Source organism: Lepus europaeus, chromosome 10, assembly GCF_033115175.1.
Source record: "Lepus europaeus isolate LE1 chromosome 10, mLepTim1.pri, whole genome shotgun sequence".
Classification (NCBI taxonomy): domain Eukaryota; kingdom Metazoa; phylum Chordata; class Mammalia; order Lagomorpha; family Leporidae; genus Lepus; species Lepus europaeus.
Window position 1 is genome coordinate 48,845,698 of NC_084836.1, and position 23,907 is coordinate 48,869,604.

Sequence of the window (23,907 nt, forward strand, 5' to 3'; positions counted from 1 at the left end):
GTTGTAGCCAACTGGAGCCTAGCCAGGACAGTGCTAACTGTGCCTGGTCAAGGGATGGAGGGGTTTGTGACAGATCCAAGCACTGAAGTGCCTCGCGGTGCAGACTGCGCAGAGTAAGCAGCTATGAGAAATTTCTACTGGCATCACCGCCCAGACCTTCATTTAGCAGACAATGACCCACGCCATCAGACAGATGCTGTTTTCTCCTGGAGATGAATCTGTGAGATGCCCATCCACCCAATTCTATTTCCCACAAAATTCCATGGCTCTTTAGGAAGGCTATTACGAACAGAAATAGGCTTCTTTTATGCCTTCTAGACCTGCAAGTATTTTGAGTTTCACAAATCCAAAGCTAGTTTTATATTCAGCAGTATTATCCCTTGGACCCTGATGCAGCGCATGAGCCTCGCTGCAACATCTCCATACAAAGCAATGCACAGAGTGAGGCTCTCTTTCAAAGCAATCCTGTGTTTTTCCAAATGACCCTTTGCTGGACTTAGTATATAACCAGCCATTTCTTGACATAACTACAGTTCACTGTGAGAACACACGCACACACACACATGATTTTGAGAGTAGGCACATGGATCAGCATCCCATTTAGATATGTGCTTAATCTACTTTGCACAGAAGACCTACTTAAGCAAATGCTATAGGTTTGGAAGTACCTAAGAACTGACTTTTATAACCTAAGCAATTCTGAGCTACTTGAAGGAGAAGAAAACTGATGAGCACATTCTCAGCCATTCATCCTTTGGCATGCTATAAAATGTTCTGCCTCAAATCACACATTCTCCCCAGATGTGGTGATTTTAAAGGTCAGCTCTCCAATGCTAGGATGAAAAATGAGGTTTTTACTGACTCCCAAGTTCACTGGGGGTAGTCACCACTGCATTTAGAGGGTCGTTTTATTTTTAACCCTGCATTACTAAATGCAACACCCTCCAAGACATTAGGGCTAAAGAGCTTGCACTTTCTCACCTATTTCTTTCCAGGCAAGATCAGGAATCGTGGAAGATGATTATATGTCTGAGAACAGACGAGAAAGGTTTGTTTAGTTGGGAGAGCCATTCTTACCGCTCTGTTGCACTGAGCAGTCTTCTATTTTAAGTTTGTATTAATGAAGTCATGTTTCTTTTCTAGTCACTAAGCATTACCATTACCAGCATCATCTCTCACACTCAGAATTGATGCCAACCATCTATATGTGTAAATGGGGCTGAAAAGATAGACCTGTGGACCAGGGTCCCTGTCACCATGAGGGGCTGCAGGTAATTGAACCTCTAGATAGCATTTCAGCTCAGCTGAGCTCCCCTACCTCTAATGATAATCACTGCCAGTTATTGAAGCCCTCACTCCACACAGTGTGAAGCCCTTTACATCACACTCACAACAGCCCTGTGAGGCAGGCACTGTGAAGGTAATATAATATGGCAGTTTCAGTACATTGGCTTTGGAGTGAGAGATCAAGGTTCAAATGTAGGCTCTGCCACTTACTTGACCTTGGGAAAATTATTGAACCATTCTGAGCCTTTGGTTCCTTGTCTGTGACATGGAGAAAAGAAAATAAATAGTTATCATTTATTGAATTCTTACTGCATACCAGTACTAAATTCCCCATTTTACAGATGGAGAAATAGACTTAGGTTGAGTAACCTCTTCAAGCTTAGAGGCAATAGAGCTCTATGGGAATCAGGTGTGCCCGAGCCTCAACATTGTCCATATTGTTTGCAGTGTACCAAACTGCCCTCCTTCTGTTTCCAGGGTGACTGGACACTAGAGGATCCTATAACTGATGTTTACATCATGTCCTTGAAGGTTGAGTCTGGTGTGTGCCAGGAAAGAGGGGTATGTCTAGCTTTCCTGCAGCCATCCCTCCAGAGCTTGCCCTAGGACCAGTGCCTTCATTTCATTTGTGACACCTGGATCAACTAAATGACTAAGCACAGGAGCCAGTGAGGAGCACACACTATAAACCAGTCATAAAAGGAAGAGAGTCCTCAGAGCTTCACCGGTGTGAAACAGCACTGCAATTAGCATCAATCCTGAGGGATGTGACTATGATAAATGAAGCTAGGTTAGAAATATAATATGCTGTGTTTATATGGAAAAGCCATATTACAAAGCACAAAGCTAAGTACTGTAGAGTATTACTTTAAACTACAGCAATCTACTTATATTTGATGTAGATGCATTATGTGAGAGGCACAAAATTAATTTGGGATGGTAAGAATTCATGTAACCAGAAAGAATGGCATGACTTGGAATATTTCTGCTGGCTCGTAACAAGCTATTTTGCCAAACTGACTCTGACTGTCCCTACCAGGAGAGCTGGTGTTTGTCACAGTCTAGAACAACAATCCCCCTATTCTGTTTCCCTTCCCTAACAGGGGTTCAGGAAGTCTGGCCCACAGGCTGTATAATGCCTGTGAAATCATTTGGTCTGGCCCTGTCAAGGCAAGTGAAGGCAGAACTCAAAATTCAATAAATCTATAACAGGCTAATTTTTAAGTTCATAATTTTGTATGGCCCATAAGTGATGTTATAAATATCCAATGACCTTGGCCGAAAAAATGTTCCTCACCCTGCAGCTAATCAGTCAAGCCCTCTAATCAGCAGAGAAAGGGTGGGCAGGTGGCTGCTGATAAAATTCTACTTCCCAAATGAGTATCATGAACCCCATCTAATGGGACAAGAACAAGTCAACTCTGGCCAGTCATTCCCTGGTACAAAGGCAATTTGATTCCAAGGGAGGCTGGTCCTTTTAAGAGAATCTAGGAATGTGGACATACATGTGATATATCCTGATATATAAATATAGGCATTTTAAAAAATTTAATCAATATGCAGGTATGTATGTGTTTGAATGTGTGCATACTTATATATTTATCTGAATGTAACATCATGTACCACAGACATTACCTAGACAGTAAATACTGACCTGTCATCCCTTTAGAGAAGAGTCTGAATTGTGTTTCTGTGACACACCAGGCACGTGCCTTTACTGCCCTGATGGTCACACTTTCCTTGAGACCTGCAACTCTTACGATGTGGTTTGGTACTGGGCCAAAACTCAGAAAATCTAACAGGTCAATTCCTGCCATTATTTTGCTGTGTGGTTTTGAGAAAGTCACTCTACTCATCGAGCCTCCCTTTATTCAGGTATAAAATGGGAATTACTCTTCTCATTGAGTTTTCATTGAGCAACTAGTGTGTAGACAGCACCATGTGGATACCAGATCTGTGTGAAGGGACAAAAACATGAGTCCTGCCTAGGTTGAAGCACCATTGTGAATCTCACATGATAAACACATGCCAAATGCTAAACAAATCTAAGAGCTGTAAGTTAAGTGAAGGCTACCTCATTACCTGAATGGCTGATTCACCCCTTCTCTCAGGCAGGGCTCTGCTTTTACTGTGAGATTACATACTTGGATGCACTTAATTGCAGATCAACAGATTTTGAAACTCAATCTAAGGGGCTTTCCAATACCCAGACGACCCATTGGTATGGAAAAGTTGCCTAAAGGACTAACATCTATCCTATCCTATATAACAGCAAGTAAAAAATTACCCACCCGACTGCCAGAAAAGCCTTCCCACAGGAAGCCCCCTTTGATTTTCCATCCTGCTCCCTGAACCTAAGGCAAGGCTTTCTTTCCTCCTGCCTCTGCATCTCTCTGGCTGCATGTGAGTCCCTGTTCTCTTATCTGTATCTCACTAGGCTGTAATCTCCCCCAAAGTAGAATCATGTTCACCTGTTTCACACAGTTGAATTCCCAAGGCCTGACTCATAGGGTATGTCTAGTGAACAATTCTTGAATCAATAAATGAATGAACCATGATAGAGTCTATCAGAGCTGTGGAGAGATATTCAGTAGGCCCCCATCCAACAAGGCCATGCCTTTGCCAGAACAGCTTTGCAAACAAACAGAATCCAATGCCCCCCTCCTCCTGCATGATAGGCTTGACTTTTTGAATAATACATCTTCTAATTAGATTTGAGAAAGGATAAAGCATATAGCCAAAGAAAATTTTGTGAGAGTTAAACATTTAAATTTTTCTAAAGTATGCCATTTCAAGTTACCTCCTCTTGTTTTACTACAGAAAACTTTTATATCTTGCTCTTAGAGGCCAACATAGGACCCCTGTGTACAAACATGGAGACATATCCAAAATGCATCAAAATGAGGGCAAACCACCTCTTTTGGAACTCTTCCAATAGCTTTAAAAAGAACACACACACTTTTATGTTAATACAGTCATCTTACAGCCAAACTGCAAACACCTGGCTTGAGCTCTCAGAAGCTTTTACTCAGGAGGAGGAGCAGCCATGATTTGAAACTTCGTATTTATTGCTTTATTTAGTTATCATGGGAGGGTTGCATGTATCAATGAACAGCATCGCGCCTAATCTGCTTGAGAAATTCAGTCAGGAATTCATAGTTCATGTACTCTCATTGGCACAAACAATATTTTTTCATTTACTCTCCCAAGCTTGCTCCTATGACTTGCCTTTCTCAATGTTCACAGAGGAGGTACACCATTAGACTCAGGAGAGACCTCCTACATCTTTGGAGAGAAACTTGACATCTTTGTTGGGGAGGTCTCACTTCTATTGTTTATGGTTAAAACACTTCACATTGCAAAGTAGCAGGTTTTCTCCATCTAAAACCCTTTTGTAAAATAAACTGCATAGTCTGTACTTCAGAAGGGAAAGCCTGATTTCTTGAAAGTTAGAAAATCACCCAAGGTCACAAATTTCTATTTTTCTCCCCAAGGACGGATGGAAACTCTTTTCAGGGACCTTTCCTGAGCACAGGTGCTTGCTGATATGGCCACCTAGATGTACATCTAAGAGTGTAATCGTGGGAACTATGTTAGCTGGCATTTTTTGAACACTTACCACTGTGCTAAGCAGCTTTACAATGCATTATCTCATTGATTCTCACAGAACTACACAGGATTAGATAGTATTATTAATCTCATTTTAAAGATGACAAAATCAAGGCCCAGAGGATTTAAGTAAGTGGCCAGAGATTACTGACAAAGATTCTCTTCTTGCCCAGATTCTTGTCAGCTTCTGTTCAGCTAGTCTCAACTTTGGGACTCCCGTGTTCATCTCTGCCTTGTTCAGTGTGGGCAAGCATCTACTAACTCTGTAGCCAGTCTCCCCCACTCTCACGATCTGATCAGAGTCAACCTTAGTATTTGATAACCTGCAGGATCTGAATAGACTCTTCAGCCCCTACTCTCCCCCCTGTGAGAGCTGATTGCGTTGGACTGGCTTCATCAAAAGTCTGATTATGTGAGTTCAGCCAGACTCCCTCCTCACCTCCAGATTTCCTCTTAGTTATTCTCTAGGTGCCGACTCCCACCCAGTCCCCCAACCTGATCTTTGGCTATAAATTTTCAATATGCTTTGTTACATTAGAAGGTAAACCCAATCTCTACCCCCTATCACAAAGTCCCCACTGCAGTGGTTCCATACCTATTTTGCTGGCCCTGAATGAAGTCTGCCTTACCACTCTGAATTGAGTTTCACAAATAGTTTTTTCTTTAACATCAACAACACAGTAAGTGACAGAACCCAGATATGAATTCAGATAATCTGATGGCAAAGTTTATACTCTGAATTACTCATTACACTACACTGCCTCTTTATCAATCCTTACAAAGCAAAGGCTCAAGATAAACAAATGACGCCCTGTACAACAGGGTTCACTCTATTTTCTGGATTCCAGTCTCCCTTTTACTCCCTACAGTCTGAGCATACTGAAGTAAGTGCTAAGGGGAAGCTTTAAAATAGGTTTGCTATTGAGAGATATTTATGATCTTGCTCAAAAAGAGAACAAGAGAAAGACTGATTGATTAGCCTGAACAAAAGTAGCACCCCACCAATGGGAAGAAAGTGAAGCAAAATTTAAATATTGAGAAATTATGTGTGGAAACAATATTTTAATTAAAAAGTGTTATCTTCTCATTTTCTCTCTCAAAAAAAGAATGAAAAGCAAACAAAACTCATTAGCTACATATGCTGCTCACTAAAACACTTTGCAACTTAGCGGAGTGAAAAGTCATAAACCCCATATTTCTGGAGTACTTTCAATTTATTCTTGCTTCTGTGGGTATAAAAGATAAAGTCTTTCCTGACAGCACAAGTGTTTGATAAATGGATGAACACATCGTTGCTCCTTTTTCCAAAGCCAGGACTCCTTTTTACTAAGTTCTTACTTGGCATGGCAAAAAGACTTTTCAGAAAAACTTGAAGGCTGTATGTCAGGATGCTAAGAGTAGTCATTGCTGCTGTGATATTATGAATGATCTTTATTTTCTCTTCCTTCCTTATCTATTTTTTAAAATTTTCTGCACTGAATATGTGTCACCTGTGTAATAAGAAGGAGAAATACGAGTTTCTGTAAACTTTAAAGACTTTTCAATAATGGAGTCCCTAAGTCAACATACATCTACCTCCCTTTCATTGCCGAGGGAATTCTCTTTTTATTAACACTATAAAGGATAGACTTTCAGATCTGAGAATAGTAATGAATCCTCTACCCCACACCAAGTAATTTACCCCTTCCAACCCCAACAGCATTTGTTACCTACACCCAGTCTGGATGTAAGCCTTGAAGCGACAGCCCTTCCATTTTCTCAGAGACGCTTCCCCAGTGTGAATCCACCCATCAGGAACATTCCAGAAGAGCCTATCCTTGCAAGCACATGAAATGTTAAGTAAATTACAATATTTCTAAAAAAAAAAAAAAAAGCAAAGAGATTTTTAATCACTCTGTGTTCAGTCTCATGTCATGTTTCTTATTGTGCTGCCATTCACTGTGGTGGCTCATAACGTACAGTAATACATTTTACATCTACTAAATGTAGTCTGAGTTTTTATATCACAGTTCAGAAGAATAGCTTTAGAAATCCTTTTGACTCCTTTATTTGAAAACTACATTTGTGGAATGGGGTAATTAAATTCCTATAGTTTGATATAATATTACCTCTGCTATTCAAGCTCATAAAAAATCCCAACCATCTTCTTTCTGCTTTTGCTAGAATGGAATTACACCGCAGATATTTCTGTTAATACAAGTTAAGATTTTGAGAGCCTACTCCATTGTAGTTAAGTCAGGAAACTCTTTCTTTTGTACGATTTTATGGAAATTAGAATGACTGCAGAAATCTGCTATGCCTGATGAATGCATACTAACTTACTGTGAGTGGAAAAATTAAGAAGGACTCGATATCGGGACTTGTAAAGCATGGAATGAGCTGGAGAATCTGGTTGTTTAAAGTGACTTTAAAATTATTTATCCAACAGCATAGCTCTTTTGATGCAGTCAGGAGTTAGGGAGATCCGAGGACTACCATCCCAGGGCATGATGCAGAGAACACATCACAAAAGCATGTCAATCTCATTTGTTCCACAAACAGCACCAAGTGGTAGAAAGAGACTATCCCCACTTTAAAAAAGGCATTGAGGGGGGCCGGTGCTGTGGTGCAGCAGGTTAACGCCCTGGCCTAAAATGCCAGCATCCCATATGGGCACTGGTTCTAGTCCTGGCTGCTCCTCTTTCGATACAGCTCTCTGCTATAACATGGGATAGCGGTAGAAGATGGCCCAAGTCCTTGGGCCCCTGCACCCATGTGGGAGACCCAGAAGAAGCTCCTGGCTCCTGGTTTCAGATTGGCGCAGCTCTGGCCGTTGCAGCCATCTGGGGGAGTGAACCAGCAGATGGAAGACCTCTCTTTCTGTCTCTACCTCTCTCTGTAACTCTGTCTTTCAAATAAATAAAATAAATCTTAAAAAAAAAAAAAGGCATTGAGGAACAAGGGGTAATAAAATTTATTTTAGTGCCTAACCTGATCACAGGTTGGGAAGTAACAATGCTGGCACTCAAACTCAGCTGTGCTAATTTAAAGTTCAGGCTCTTTTCACTATATGGCACCACACCATACACTGTCCTTCAAGCATCCCAAGTAGCATCTCCATCAAATGCTGATGAGTGCTGAGATCCCAGCTGCTGATGATGAAGGTACCAAGCAGATACAACAAAGTAGGTACCCAGCAGGGTGGGTCTGCCGCCAGCACACAGAAAAGGAAGAGCTACCAGTCAGCTCTGTTTTCATGAGATTTCAAACACCTACGATGTGTCTGCTTTGTTGTGTTGTAGTTCTCATCTGCAGTTACATGCTCGGTCTCTGAAGCCCCTAGGGTACAGTTATAAATGACAAGGAAAGATCTGAGCTATAAAAATGGACGGCTCCTCCAGATTGTAGATAGATTTGTTTTTAAACATAGCAGGAAATGTAAGGCCTGTTTTTTTTTTTAATTCTAAATAACTGTGGTTAGATGGCAAACACCCATTAATGGCAACAAGAAATATCACAAGGAAAACACACACACACAGAGACAACGCAAAACAGCCTGGACTGCAATGTTAAATGTTCTCAAAGGAAAGTCTTTCATAAGTAATGAGGCCTTGGAGCACCCAGTTTAAAAAAAAAAAAAAAAAAAGGCCAAGTAGTCTTGGTTTTAACTTGGTGTCAACCTAAGGTCTCAACCTTACACTGGCATTGTAGTGCAGCAGGTTAAGCCACCACTTGAGACAATGACAATGACATAGTATCACAGGGTGCCAATTCAAGTCCCAGCCACTCCACTTATGATCCAGCTTTCTGCTCCTGCTCCTTCGGGGTAACAGATGATGGCCCAAGTACTTGGGTTCCTGCCATCCACATAGAAGAACCAAATGGAGTTCCTGCCAGCCCAGGTTGTTGCAGGTATATGGGAAATGAACCATATAACTGCAGTGGAGGGAAGATCACACTCTTCCTCTGTCCCCCCGGCCCTGTCTTTCTCTGTGTCATTTTGACTTTCAAATAAATACATCAATTTTTCTTAAAATAAAAATAAGACCAAAGGAAAGTAGCAGTGAAAACAATTTAAAAAGGACAAAAGTTAAGTTTAATGGGGCTAGTTAAGAATTAGAGTTTCTTGCAACTTGCTACTGCTTTTCTATATTGACGGCAGATATAAAAGTAAATGTAATGAGTTGGAATAGATATTATTAACTTTTCATTAATTTGCTCTTAGGAATAACACACAAACTGATCATCCATCCAAACATCTCAATTAAGAATTATACCAGTGCATTTCTTTTAGCCTTTTGTCAGCTTTGTATCAAACGATCCAAAGAGCTAAAGTAGTTCAAAGACTCTACATGGAATAAATAAGCCTGGAGCTTGTTTCAAGCTTTCTGTAGAGACACTAAGATGGTCATTTTTAACGTCATCCATGTTCAGAAGGAATTATAGCTGGCCATAAATCTTTCAGTATCCAAAGGTTCCCTGCCCCCAGTCAGATAGATAAAGATAAGAGACCAAGAAACACGCTAATGTCCTTGGCAATTAGGAACATGTGAATTAGCAATTCAGTTATATTTATAATGTGAATTACAGTTGACTATTAGCTTAAGACTGTACATTTCATTACCATTGTCAACATGAGAAAGTATTGGTTATGCCTGGGAATTCAAATACACTTGATTTACGACCATCAAAAATGCCAGTCAATACAAACTCTTAGTGCAAATAAATTGTTTTGATAAAGGAAAGAACACACAAAACTCTTTAGTGTTAGTTTCCTGACAATTCTTTCCTGAAAAAATAAATAAATAAAATTTAGCTGATCAGGTCTCAGCTCACAACAAATTCACCCTTTCAGAAAACAGTTTTAGACTGTGTTTCCCAAACTGTGCTCCTTGGAATATTAATAGCCTGGGATGGTAATGTGGATTCCATAAAGAGAGACTGGTTCCATTTAATGTATTTTCTTAATTCTCTACTTTTTTCACATTTTAACATTTCCAAAATGAACTTAACTCTTACAATGTCAAAAAATTTGCTAGCTGAATGTTTTTTTTCCCTTTAACAAGAAAAACAAACAAAAAAAGCCACTGTTCAATGAAAAATATTTTAACAATCAATGCCATACTAGAATGAAGGACATATGATACATTTAAAAAATAACCTTGTTAGGGGATGGTGCTGTGGCCTAGTAGGTAAAGCCATCGCCTGCAGTGCCAGCATCCCATATGGGCACCAGTCCAAAACCCACCTGCTCTACTTCCAATCCAGTTCTCTGCTATGGCCTGGGAAAGCAGCAGAAGATGGCCCAAGGGCTTGAGCACGTGCACCCATGAGGAGCCAGAGGAAACTCCTGGCTCTTAGCTGTGGATTGGCCCAGCACCATTTGGAGCGAACCAGTGGATGGAAGATCTCTCTCTGTCCCTGAGTTTTCCTCTCTCTAATTCTGCCTTTCAAATAAATAAATAAATCTTTTTTTAAAAAAAAAAAACCCTTTTAGCATTTTGGGGAAATCAGCATATTACTAAAGGTCCTAAAAAGTCCTACACTTTGAAATAAAGTTGTTTATTTAAGCCAGTGTTTCCCTAATTTTCACACATCCTGTCTTGAATGACAGAGCTCGGGATAACATTTTGTGAGGCTAGTGTTCTGGGAAAGGCTGGTCTCCTCCCTCACCCTTAACCAGTACTTCCTGGCATCAGCATTATCAAGACTCTGGCAGAATCCCCTTCCATCAGAAAGTGAAGGTAAACACGTTTCTGGGTCAACAGAACCAAATGCATGACCTAAAACTCTCAGCAGAGGGAAAATTCCAACTGGGCCAGAGGCTGATTTATTCTGCTTGGAAAACATCTGCAGTGTATTCGTCCTGATTGCTTTCTCCTACAGATGATGCACGGCTTTGTCTGTTTCAGATGCCTTTATGATGTCAGAAATGAATGGACTGAATTAAAGCCATCTGCATCATAAGATGGGACGCACCCTTTGGTTAAAAAATGCCCCTTTACATTTCCTAACATTTGGGGAAAAAGAAATCAATATTTTTTTAGGATTAGTTCCTAAATTCACTTGATCAGTAAATTTCTGTTTGTGCACCCCAGTAAAAACAAATCATATAAGTCATATGGAAAAAACAGCAGATGAACAAGGAGAGTGAGAGCAGATACACAAAACGGAAGCAGGGACCAGCTCTCACGGCTGCAAATTCCATGTTCAGACCTTGAATGAGTAAGTCCTGAGCAAACTCATCTCCCACAGCCCTGTACTGCTCTGACACTACCTTATTAATCCAGTTTTCAGAAAAGCTATTCAAAATACGGAGGTAAGGCTGAAAAGCTACTGTGTGTCTCTGGAAACACATACTTGAACAGTCTAACAGACCTCCTTGTGGAAAATGTCCCTGCTTCTATCCCCAGAGGGTGGATCCCCTCTGAGCAGCATCACCACCACCTGAGATCTTGTCAGAAATGAAGAACCTCAGGCCACACACCAGACCTCCTCTGACCCAGAATGCATTTCCACAAGATCCCCGGGTGACTGTGTACACACCCGGTTAGAAAAGCTCTGATTTAGGAGATGGAATTTTTGATGACCTCCTATGCACTGCCAAGTGAAATGCCAACGAGGGAAGATTGACAAATTGCTAATTATTTTTGTCTATTACAATTCATGTAAATGATTTCTGTTTAGTAGAAAAAAATAGAAAATACAACCTCAAGGTTCTGGTTTTCTTGCCCTGTGGGACAATAGTCATTGTACAAATAATTCTAGGATTCCTTCTTCTTTGAGTGACTGTTTTTCAGTACCTCAATTTTTTTTTTTTTTTTTGACAGGCAGAGTGGACAGTGAGAGAGAGAGACAGAGAGAAAGGTCTTCCTTTGCCGTTGGTTCACTCTCCAATGGCCACTGCGGCTGACACGCTACAGCTGGCACACTGCGCTGATCCGAAGCCAGGAGCCAGGTGCTTCTCCTGGTCTCCCATGTGGGTGCAGGGCCCCAAGCACTTGGGCCATCCTCCACTGCACTCCTGGGCCACAGCAGAGAGCTGGCCTGGAAGGGGGCAACTGGGACAGAATCCGGTGCCCCGACTGGGACTAGAACCTGGTGTGCCGGCCCTGCAGGCAGAGGATTAGCCTATTGAGCCACGGAGCTGACCTCAAATTCTTCTTTCAACTGGATTTACCATCATGTTTCCCTTCATTAAAGAGTTAAAGGAGGGGCTGGCACTGAGGTGCAGTGTGTTAATGCCCTGGCCTGCAGTGCTGGCATCCCATATGGACACCAGTCCTAGTCCCAGCTGCTTCACTTATGATCCAACTCCCTGCTATGGCCTGGGAAAGCAGTAGACGATGGCCCAGGTCCTTGGGCCCCTGCACTCGCATGGGAGACCCAGAAGAAGCTCCTGGATCCTGGCTTCAGATCGACACAGCTCCGGCCATTGCAGCCAGTTGGAGAGTGAACCAGCAGATGGAAGACCTCTCTCTCTGCCTCTCTCTCTCTATCTCTATCTCTCTATCTCTCCTTCTCTCTGTGTGTAACTGTGTAACTCTTTCAAATAAATAAATTTTTTTTTAAAAAGAGTTAAAGGAATCTTTTGACACATGTTCAGTGCATACATGTGAGTCATGTTTATTAATGTTTCAAATTGTAATTCAAAACTAGTTCACCTCTCAACTGAAGTAAGATTCTTCTCTCGCAAGCACATTGGTCATTTTTTCTTAGGAAACATTCTGTCATCCAGCAACAGTAATTGAGAAGGTACAAAGTGATATAAAGTTGAATCTAGCATGGACTTGTCCCTCAAGGCTGGAATGATCTATTGTAAAATCTAACTTCAGAGGGGGCCAGCATTTTGGCGTAATGTATGAGTCTACCACCGGTGATGCCAGCATTCCATATGGACTTCAGTTTGTGTCCCGGCCACTCCACTTTCCATCAAGCTCCCTGCTAATGGCCTGGGAAAAACAGTGAAAGATGGCCCAAGTGCTTGGACCCCTGAGACCCATGTGAGAGACCTGGATGAAGCTCCTGGATGAAGCTCCTGGCTCCTGGCGTTGTCTTCGCTCAGCCATGGCCATTGTGGCCATCTGGGGGAGTAAACCAGAGTGAATCAGCAGATGGAAGCTCGCTCGTGCTCTGTGTGTGTATGTGTGTGTGTGTGTCTCCTTCTAACTCTACCTTTCAAATAAATAAATAAATCTTTAAAAACAATCTAACTTCAGAGACAAGGGCTGGTGACTGGGAACCTGGTCTTTGCAGCTTATAGAAATGATCTGCAAAGAAGCTTTTGTTTTGTTTTAAATTTGTAATCTGAAGCCTTTCAAGCATAATATACATTTTCCAGTAATCTACAAGCTCTACTACTCCTTAAAACTTGTATCTGGCTACTTCACATGTCTTTGCTACCTTCCTTGCCACTCAAGGCATTTAAGCTTGCAACCCCTAACATTCTCATTCATTTATTAAATCCACATTAGCCAGTACCATGGAGAGAATTGACTAGTCTCAAAATAATAACACAATCTAAGTAGCCCTTACTGGGAATATTTTTTGCATATCTATCATGCACAGACCTCAGACATCTGTGAGGAGTATGAAAAGAATATGGCTACCAAAACTAGTGGCTTTATTCATTATCCACCAGGCAAATTACTTATGCCTAACAATGCATTTGAAATTCATTTTCCAAGCATCACCATCAATTTCTTAGATTAAAAAAAGAGTTTCACTGAAATGGTTCCCAGGGCATAGAAACCACTGCCCATATAAACCAGCACACAGTCTCATTCTCAAAACTGAGCATGATTACAATGTCAAAATAAATATCATGCAGAAATACAGCAATATAGGCAGGATAGCCCAGACCCTTTGAAAATCAGACCCAGAAGTTCAAAAGCTGCTTTGGACAAAACTGAGTTTGTCAGAGCCAATTAGTCCTAGCAGAGGTTGTTTCTTCCCTGAGATGGATTTGTAGGCATCACAGAAAGTTATTAAGTGTCTGCTTCCACTAAGCATGACTCTCTTTTTCATAAGTGCTTAAATTCACTAAACAGGGAAAAACAGGCCTCTATACACAGAGTCATTAATAATATAAATCTCACCTGGAGTAAAAGACTAATACAGCCTGTCTTACCGTTCTGCGTAAGTGGCGATTTCGTGGCTTTCCATTTGTGCTCTCCATGGATTTTCCTCCTTTTGTGCATCTCATCTCTCATTTGCCTCTAGTACTTCAGAAGGCCTCTATTTCTCATCTGACCTGGCTTGCCACCACGAACACCCTCCCCATAGAACTTTTTACTTTTACCCCTGCCCGTAAGGCTTCAACTCTTAATCTCTCAGTCACTAAATTAGCCTTGCAGCTCCAGCTTACGGCCTGAGGGTTATTAATATGCATGCTCTCCAACAGGTTATTTATTACAGGTTTACTTTGAAATCAGCTGGATGGAACCTAATTCTGCTTCCTTTCAAGACCATCTTCTGGCTGTTTTCCCTTCTGCTTTTCACTGGGGGATGCAGCGTGCCTCTAGAAATCAACAGTCTTAGTGTCATTTCAGGAAAAATCATCCCAGCCTCCTCACACTGTGAGTCCGCCCTTCTCCCCAGGTTCGTATCACACCAGAAAAAAAAAAATCCTTCCAAATTTCTCTTTAGTCTGTAAAGCCCTTTTCCAATTAAAACTTGGAAAGAATTGGAACTGCAAAGCTTGTAAGAGACAGAAAGTGGGAGACTTGGAATGGGGATAGAAACCATCTGAGCGATCTCAAGAAAAGAGAAATGAGATAATGTTTAAACTGTGGTAAGATACGCATGCTCATAAACTCTCCATTTCACTTAGAAGAGATTCTGAATCTTTTGCATTAAAGTCTTTTGCAAGTTTACACTCTCTTGTTTTGTTCTGTCAAAACCACTCTAAGGATGACAGGCAGGTCGGCCTTCTTTATGGATGCCTAACACAGCCTCATAGGTCATCAGTGTCTCCTCCATAGAGAAGACCATCTCTTCTGGCCCTTGCCCCCAGTTCAACATGCCATTCTCCAACACGGAAATCAAAACTCAAACATGCTGGGAAAACTCCCCTTAAGTCCCCTTCCCTTATATATCTGTTCATAGATACAAATAAAAAATGATATAGACTCCAGTTTTCTCTATTTTCGTGTACTGGATTCTGAGTTCATTGAAGCAAGTCTTACCTCTTTGTCTTTTCATTAGCCCTACCTCACAGTATCTAGGATTACTTAGCCATTTTGGAGTGTTGCTTTGAATTGGCTTTTGCAGAAAAGTAAACATATTCCAGGAAAGACACCAAAAAAAGAGGGAAGAGGAAGCAAAGAGGAAAACATGACTAATCACCTATTGATCTTTACCAGATAGAGTGTTTTATCCCTTGGAACTAAGGCAATCCAAAGTCAAAGATATTGGAATCACATGAAGGAACTAAGTGCTTAAAGAGGACAGGCATTTGACCCAGTGGTTAAGACACCCCTTGAGATGATCACATGCCATATTGGAGTGCTTGGGTTCAAGTCCTGGCTCCACGTCCAAATCCAGATTTCTGATCATGTGCACCCCGGGAGGCAGCAGATAATGGTTCAAGTACTTTAGTCCCTGCCACCCAGTGGGGAAACCCACTTACAGTTCTCAACTCCTGGCTTCAGTCTGATCCATCCCTGACTACTGTGGGCATTTGGAGAATAAACCACCAGATGGAAGATTCATGTGTGTTTCAAATAAATAAATTTTTAAGCTCCTTTAAAAAACCATCCTACCAAGTTGCTGGCTCTGGTAAAATAGATTTCAAGGAACAATCATTAGGGGTTTTGCTTGCAAGTAGAAAAGTAGAAATGAAGAATAATGGTCCCCAAAGATGTACATGCCCTAATCTCAACAACTTATATGAATAAGTTCCCTTTGCATTTGGTAAAGGTACAGATCTAAAATGGGAAGAGTAGCAAGAATCATCCAGGTGGGTCCAATCTCATCACATAAACACTTAGAAGAGAAGAACATTTCCCAGCCATCTTAGAGATGTGAAGACAGAAGAAACATTAGAGAGACGCAACATTGCTGGCTTTAAAGACACAGGAAGGGGGGTCTTGAGCTAGGGAATGTGGGCAGCCTCTGGAAGCTGAGAAAAGCAGATTCCCCCTGAGAGCTCCAGAAAGGAACCCGGTTTTGCCAAACCAGAGAAATGTCTGACTCGGACAGAAACTATCCTCTGTTCCTCCTTGCCCTCTTCCCAACGTGACTAGTGCTTTCTCGTCTTCGAGGCTCAGCACAAACTTTCTTTCCTGTGGAAAACCTTACTTTTATCCCTCTGAGCTGTAATGTTCCAAAATGTGAGAAGTATGTCCTTTTCCTTAAAAACAGTCTGAATGATGGAATTCATGGATCATCACTTGGTACAGTGTAAAACTAAAGGACAATAAATCTGCATCCGTGCCAGTGCTGTTTAAAAAGGAATAAGAGCACTTGTAAGAATTCCCTACGTTCATGCTACAGCCCGTTCCCTGTGGCTGTAAGGGAATACCTGAGACTGGGTCATTTATAAGGAAGGAGGATTTTCTTGGCTCATGGTTCTGGAGGCTGTCCAAGAGTACGGTGCCAGCGAGGGCCTTGTGTTGCCTCCACTCACAGTGGGCAGTGGAAGGGCAACCAGGTGATACAGAAGTGGCAATACGTGAGGGCCTCATACCCTAAGAACCTGCTCTCACAGTAACCAACCCAGCCCTGCAAGAATTAGCCCTGGCCCACAGGAACCCTGTAATCCCTCTCAAGGACCTGATGCCTTCTTAAAGGTCCCTCCTGCAAACACTGCAAAATACCAATGAAATTTCAACCTGAGTTTCAGAGGGAACAAACTGTACTCAGACCCTAGCAATGCTCATTCATTAACTCCTGCCTATCCCTTCTCCTTGGTTAGATGTACCTCCACACTGCGCTCACGGGCACGCACACAGAGGCAGTTCCAGAGCCTGGCAGAGTTGAATTTGGGTTTGCGACTGTTGAGAGTCAGACGAGTAAGCAGTATTTTCCTCTCTGGTCAAGGGAACAAGTCGCATAGTGCTGGGACAGTGCTATAATAAAGCCAGACAATTTCCAGGGTTTCCAAATCATGGGCTTTAAAGCCAGAGTCAAGGTTTGAGAACTGAATAATAGGACTCATGGTGTGGTGGTTTTCAAATATGTCCACAAATACTTTGACATTCCTTTTTCCAAAAGGCAGAAGATAATTCCTCTCCCTTTGAGTATGGTCTGGAGCGAGTCCCCTCTAATGGATAGAATATGTTTACAGTCATTGATCAAGTCACAAAAGGCAAAATCTCTTCCTTCTCTCTCTCTCTGCCTCTGCTCTTTTCTCTCTCTCTCTCTCTCTCTCTCTCTCTCTCTCCCCCCCCCACCCCCCATACCCTCATTTCTCTCCTTCTCTCTCATCATTTTCTATAGGGGAAGCCAGTAACCAAATCATAAACACCACTCAAGTAGCCTATGGGGAGGCCCACATGGGGAGGAACTAGGGCCTCCCGCCAATAACCACATGAGTGAGCTGTCTTGGAAGCAGAGTCCCAAACTTTCGACCAACCACAGGCCCGGCTGACATCTTGACTGCAAACTCATGAGAGTCTCTGTGTCTAAACCACTCAGTGCAGAGACTTTGAACAGCCCCCTTGTCTCAACTGTTGAGGAACAGTCTTTTGGGGTTTTTTTTTCATGTAAATTGCTTCACTCTTTACTTAATATAAAGTTGGTCTTCTGTGTATAAAGCTAATTGAAAATGGACCTTAGTGGAGAAGCGGACCGGGAATGGGAGAGAGAGGAGGATGACGGGTGGGAGTGTGGGTGGGAGGGCGGGTATGGTGGGAAGAATCACTATATTCCAAAGGTTGTACTTATGAAATGCATGAAGTTTATATGCCTTAAATAAAATATTTCTTTGGAGGAAAAATAAAAAGCAACAAAAAAACACTTTTTAAGCAGCTTTCAAATTCCCAATCATAGAAGTTGTGAGACAAATAAGTGTTTGTTGTTTTAAGCCACCAAGTTTTGGGATAATGTATCATATAGGACTAGGTAACTCATACACATAAAATGTAATTCCTGAGGCTGGTACTGTGGTGTAGGAGGCTAAGCCTCCACCTGTGGCACCAGCATCCCCTATGAACAAAGGTTCGTGTCCCGGCTGCTCCTCTTCCCATCCAGCTCTCTGCTTATGGCCTGGGAAAGCAGCAGAAGATGGCCCAAGTCCTTGGGCCCCTGCACCTGCATGGGAGACTGGAAAGAAGCTCCTGACTCCTGGCTTTGGATCGGTTCAGCTCCTAGCATTGCAGCCATTTGGGGATTGACCTATCTCTCTGTCTCTCTCACTATAACTCTACCTTTCAAATAAAAAAAAAAAAAACTCTTTAAAAAATATATGTAATTCCTACAGTAGAGGTTACAAATCGGAAGTCAAGATCCAGATTCAGTCTACAAATATATTTTCCTCAGCTCATAATGGTGGGATTTTTAATGAGCCAAAATTCTTAAATAACTCAATTTCATTTAGAACTCTTGATAACCAATCTCTCTCAAAAATTTGGAAGATCTGGCAATATAAAACGCCATGTCCATGCTAACAACCATCACTGGGGGCTGAGGAGCAGCCTCCTGCTGCACAAGAGTCAGTGTCTCCCGAGGTCACTGCCGTCCCCACCAGCAGAGTCCTTGCCACCTAGATGGCTCCTGCACCACTGCTGCTCCTTCGGGAGAGAAACATTCCTCAGTTCTCGTCTTTCTATTAAAAGACAGACATAGAAAAGATGCTAAAAGCACTGTATGTCCTAAGAAATCCAGGATACAACTTATTTCTTGGGGGTACTTATTGCTACATATTGGAAAGTTGCTGTGTGTAGCTATGGGTAGCTTTGGGATCCGCAAGGAGGGAAGGCCTACACTTCCGGGGAAGAAAAGTCCTTGTCAAGGTCCTCGCGGGTGCCTAAAGGTCAACCAATGAGGATCAGACCCACCTCAACCTTTAACCCCCATGCCCTGAATCTATAAAAGGAGCCCTCCCAATCTCTGACGCGCGACTTCCCTGGCCCCCGCTCTGTTGGGACCCGGGAACCTCGCCCAGGAGTGGAATTCCAATAAAAGCCTTGTGAATTAATTGATTCGTCTGCCTGGGAAGATTTGTTATGCGCCGGACACCTTGCAGCTATGCAAAATGCAGACAGTTTAAGATCCCTTGTTCTTCTCCTGGTCACCTTGCTCATTTAGGCTAACAGGCTGGTGCCTATAGGAAAGTGAGATTGTTCTTTCCTTTCCTGGACTCTTCTGAAGGTGGCTAAGGTAAGGCATGTGAACTTGCTCTTCAGCATCTTAAAGGTAGCAGCCAGAGTCACACCTTTGCTCTCATACTGCTTGTTTTCAGGAAAACCTTGCTGATTCCATTGCATCTAGTAAGTCCTTTTCTGTTTTGATCTTAGAAGAACTGCTGAGCTTGAGATTCTTATATGTGGCTACAATCACCTCAACCAAACAGATAACCTAGTACAAACCCTACTTTATCATAAATATATACCTTTTACTATTACTAATATTTCTACAGTGTCAGCAAACTATAACACACACACCAAGTCTGACCCACTACCATCTTTTGTAAATAAAGTTTTATGGGAGTGCAGCCACATTCATTCATTTCTGTATCTCCTGTGGTTGCTTTTGTACCACAGTGGTGAAGTGGAGTAATTTAGAAAAATATCTTATGGTTGGAGAACCTGAAATATTTACTATCTAGCTGGCCCTGAATGAGAAAGATAAAATAAAAATATTTTTGTGGCCAACAAGTCAAGAATTCACTTTGCTTCAAAAGAACACAAATGGGAAAGGGGAGGGTTAGCCTGCTCTCTCCAGAACATTTGTCTATAATTCATACTACTATATTTCTTATTGATCTGTGATTATTTTAAAATTTACTCTACATAAGTGAAATGACCATCATTTGATTATTGTTTATAGCCATTGCCTATACTTTTTACTTTATGAACTCTACTTAGTGGAGAATTAGGCCTTGACTAAAATGTAAAGTAAAAACATTATGTCCAAAAAAAGGAAAGGAAAGAAAGTAATATTCTTAGAATTGTATCAATGAGCTGCACTGAATATCTTCTCTTTGTATTAATATCACATTAACATGAAAATACAAAGTATCAGATGATACAAAAATAAACTACAGCAAAAACAACTCTGAAGTTTTCTTTACCCTACAAATAGACATAATTAGAACATTTTTTAAGTTGCAAATGAACTCACCGTGGCCAGTTTCTGAACATCTTCATCTGATGCTCCCAGAGACGCCAGTCCTATTTCTTGTGAAAATTGAGCAAATTTAGGATCCGCCAGTAGGGGGACGTGTCCCAAAAGTTCATGGCATGTGTCTCTGACAAAGAAAACATCACAGTGTCACGTTAAACAAGAGGTTTAAACAGTCACTGAAAGAGCAAGGCTTAAACTCCTAAATATACCTCGGCAGTAAAATTAATTACTGTTACCATATCTCATCAATTCCAAGCTTTTTAATCGTACTTCAGCATTTCTGAAATTCAGATGCATCTTACATTCAATAGCACTTAAATTTTATGATATATAGGCCGGCGCCGCGGCTCACTAGGCTAATCCTCCGCCTTGCGGCGCCGGCACACCGGGTTCTAGTCCCGGTCAGGGCACCGATCCTGTCCCAGTTGCCCCTCTTCCAGGCCAGCTCTCTGCTGTGGCCAGGGAGTGCAGTGAAGGATGGCCCAAGTCCTTGGGCCCTGCACCCCATGGGAGACCAGGAGAAGCACCTGGCTCCTGTCATCGGATCAGTGTGGTGCGCCGACAGCAGCGCACCTACCGCGGTGGCCATTGGAGGGTGAACCAACGGCAAAGGAAGACCTTTCTCTCTGTCTCCCTCTACTGTCCACTCTGCCTGTCAAAAAAAATTTTTTTTAAAATTTTTATGATATATGGTATTTTCTAATAAAATCAAAGCAATTATTTTCAAGTACTTGCTATTAGCTAAGCACATTGTAATATCTTATGGTATACATAATGTGTTTTAATCCTCAAGACAATCTTAGAGAACTGAAGTAATTTACTAGTTAAAATCCCCTGTACATCAGAGGTAGGTTAACTACAGGCACAGTTCGAATCTGACCCATGTCTGTTTTTGTAAGTAATGTTTTATTGGAACACAGCCATGCTCATTCATTTACATTTTGTCTAAGGCCACTTTTGGCCACACCACAACTGCAGAGTGAAGTAGATGTAAGTGAGATCATGTGGCATGAAAATCCTAAAGTCATTACTAACTGGCCTTTTACATAAAAAGTTTAATCTATAGTATCTACAGCTGATTCTTGCTGTAGATACTGTTAAACTAAATTAAATTTGGGCCTCAGGATGCCTCTATACTCGAGTACTTGGGTAACAAATTGCAATCTAACTTAACATATAAAATAACTGAATACCTAATGAGGAGTATACTCTGGTAACACATAGCCATCTTAGTTAATCATAGCAGCTGAGCTTCACTTGCAGTTGGCCAGTTGATTCAAGTAAGGCAAAATGCCCAGCTGTAACCAACTACGCTGTCTGTCACTTCTGTTTTCTGTCCATAAGTGCTATCTGATCACAATGCAGTCCCAGACTTCTTTGAATGCGGTCTGGTTCTGAGGGCTGTCTGATTCTAGAATCATGAATCAAAGCCAGCTAGGGTATTTAAATTTGTTGTAACTTCGCCCTAACAGTGATGAATTCAACAACTGGATTGGCTGTCAGGATGTTCTAACTCTTGCTTTTAACCTTTATGCTCCATTGCATCCATGGTACATTTCAAGGCACTGGGAAACAGAAGGGAATCACATTGTCACCATCAAGTGGCTTTTCCCACAATTTCTCTAACACAAGTAACTCCTGCGAGACAGTTCTTTGGAAGACTCTCCCAATTCTCTGCTTTGGTTAGCCTGAACTAGTGATCACAGAAGCTTCAAGCCTCTCTCATTGGCTTGAGTGTCCATTCAGAGATGGCTAAGTAGGCAAAGGACAAGGATGTGTCTGAGTCACTGGTCCCTGATGCCAAACTATCTCAATGAATTCCCCTATAACTCTCTGGGAATAGATTGAGATGCAGCAACATTTTATTTTCTTGACAAAAGCTAATTAGCCAGGTAGTAATTGAAACATGTTGCTGATTTCACCTGTGCTCCTCTGAAGTATATCAATTAAAATAGGTGCTGTAATATAAACATCAGGTGTTATCACCATTGCCACAAATATAAAGTAGGTTGGATGGTCATATAATTAAAACAACTGACTGATGATCAAGGGTACAGATTGATGTCCACATCAAACAGATGGCATCCATCAATCAAAAAATCCTGTTCCCACAACTATACCATATCCTCAGTCTTGGCCAGCCCCATGAGAGGCATGTCAGATTGAAAGGGTAGTCACATGAGAATATGTGGAGAAGATATTCAAGAAAGTCCAAATGTATCCTCTGTCAACTCTGTGACAATGACCTCCTTCTTTGCACATAAACTGACTGTAGAAAAGAATTGTGGCGGTTATTCTCCAATCACATTGTTTAAGGCAGAAAATCATATTCACGGGATTTTAGGACATAAATGGTATTTAAATTTTATCCATGTCCCTCATTTTACCTAAGATGAAGTGAAAAAGAAGGAGGGAAGAGAACTTATGCTGACTCCTATTAAGTACCAAGTCTGTACTAAATGCTATCATATCATAATAATTTATCTTCATTTGCAAGGAAGTCTATTATTCCCATGTGACAAATGGAGAAACTAAAATTCAGAACACTTTTAAGTTTATCCAAAGGGACAATCACACTTTTAGTAAAAGACAGAGGCAAAATTTGAAATCAAATTCTTCTGACTCTAAAGTTGTTTATTCTGCTCTCTGTTTTTATTTGGTGATATGGCATAAATGAGAAGTGGGTGGGGACTGGTCATGACATAGGCCGTAGGGAGACTTTCTAACCAAGCTAGTAATGGAAGTAAAAATGTAGTCAGTATGATCCAAGGCTCTTCCTGCTACTCTGGTTCTCAGCTCTTCAAATCACCTGGGGATCTTTTTAAAAAATCCCAAATGATGAGACCCCCACCTAAGACCAAGTCATTCAATCAAGCTCTGCAAGATAGACCTGATCATTTCTTTTTAAGGTCTCCAGATGACAATGAGACAGCCATGGTTGAGCTGCATTTCCTAACTGATAGTGCTAGAAGCTCTCCTGGGAGACTTCAAGCAATTAAATAGCACTTAAAACTCAAGCTGAGCTATTCACAGAAGCCAAGCTATGGAAGCTACTGAGGTATCCAGCAGGGAAAGAATGGATACAGAAAATGGGATATAAACACAATGGTATATTACTCAGCCATAAAAAAGAATAAAAGCCTCTGTCATTTACAATAATATGGGTGGAACAGGAGGACATTATGTTCAATGAAATGTCATGTACAGAAAATGTCATGCATGATTTTGCTTCCATGTGGAAGCCAAAATGTTGATCACAAAGACGTAAAGAACAGAAGAGTGGTTACTGAGCCCAGGAAAGGTGTGGGTGAGGGAAGGGTGGAGGGAGAATGATTCATGGGGACAGGGTGCAGGTGGATAGGAGAAATAACTTCTACCATTCCTCAGCACAGTAGGATAACTATGGTTAACAACAGTTGACTATTTCGAAATAGCTGATAGACGTGATTTTTAATGTTCCTAATGTAAAGAAAGGATATATGTCTAAGGCAATAAATATGCCACTGCTCTGATCTTGTCATTAATACTGTATTCATATATTGGAATGCCACACTATACCCCATAGATATAACAACTATGTGTCAACTTTTTTAAAACATAAAAAAAGATAAAACTGAATGTGATCATGTAATTTTGTGCTGTTAAAGTTTAATTTCACTAAAATTATATCATGATCCTGGAGAACATGAGAGATAATGACTGAAAGTAAATAGGTAGCTAATTACTCTTTCATGTACATTTAAT

At 41.4% G+C, this 23,907-nt stretch overlaps 1 protein-coding gene across 4 annotated transcripts in view; it reads right to left on the reverse strand.

Annotated features, from left to right (window-relative positions):
• TPH2 (tryptophan hydroxylase 2) overlaps positions 1 to 23,907 on the reverse strand; it is a 120,966-nt gene that overhangs the window by 22,863 nt on the left and 74,196 nt on the right. For all 4 annotated transcript variants that reach the window (XM_062203216.1, XM_062203213.1, XM_062203214.1 and 1 more), the window contains one exon: positions 20,161 to 20,287. In XM_062203216.1, the coding sequence (XP_062059200.1) occupies positions 20,161 to 20,287 (127 nt within the window). The remainder of the gene's footprint in view (positions 1 to 20,160; positions 20,288 to 23,907) is intronic.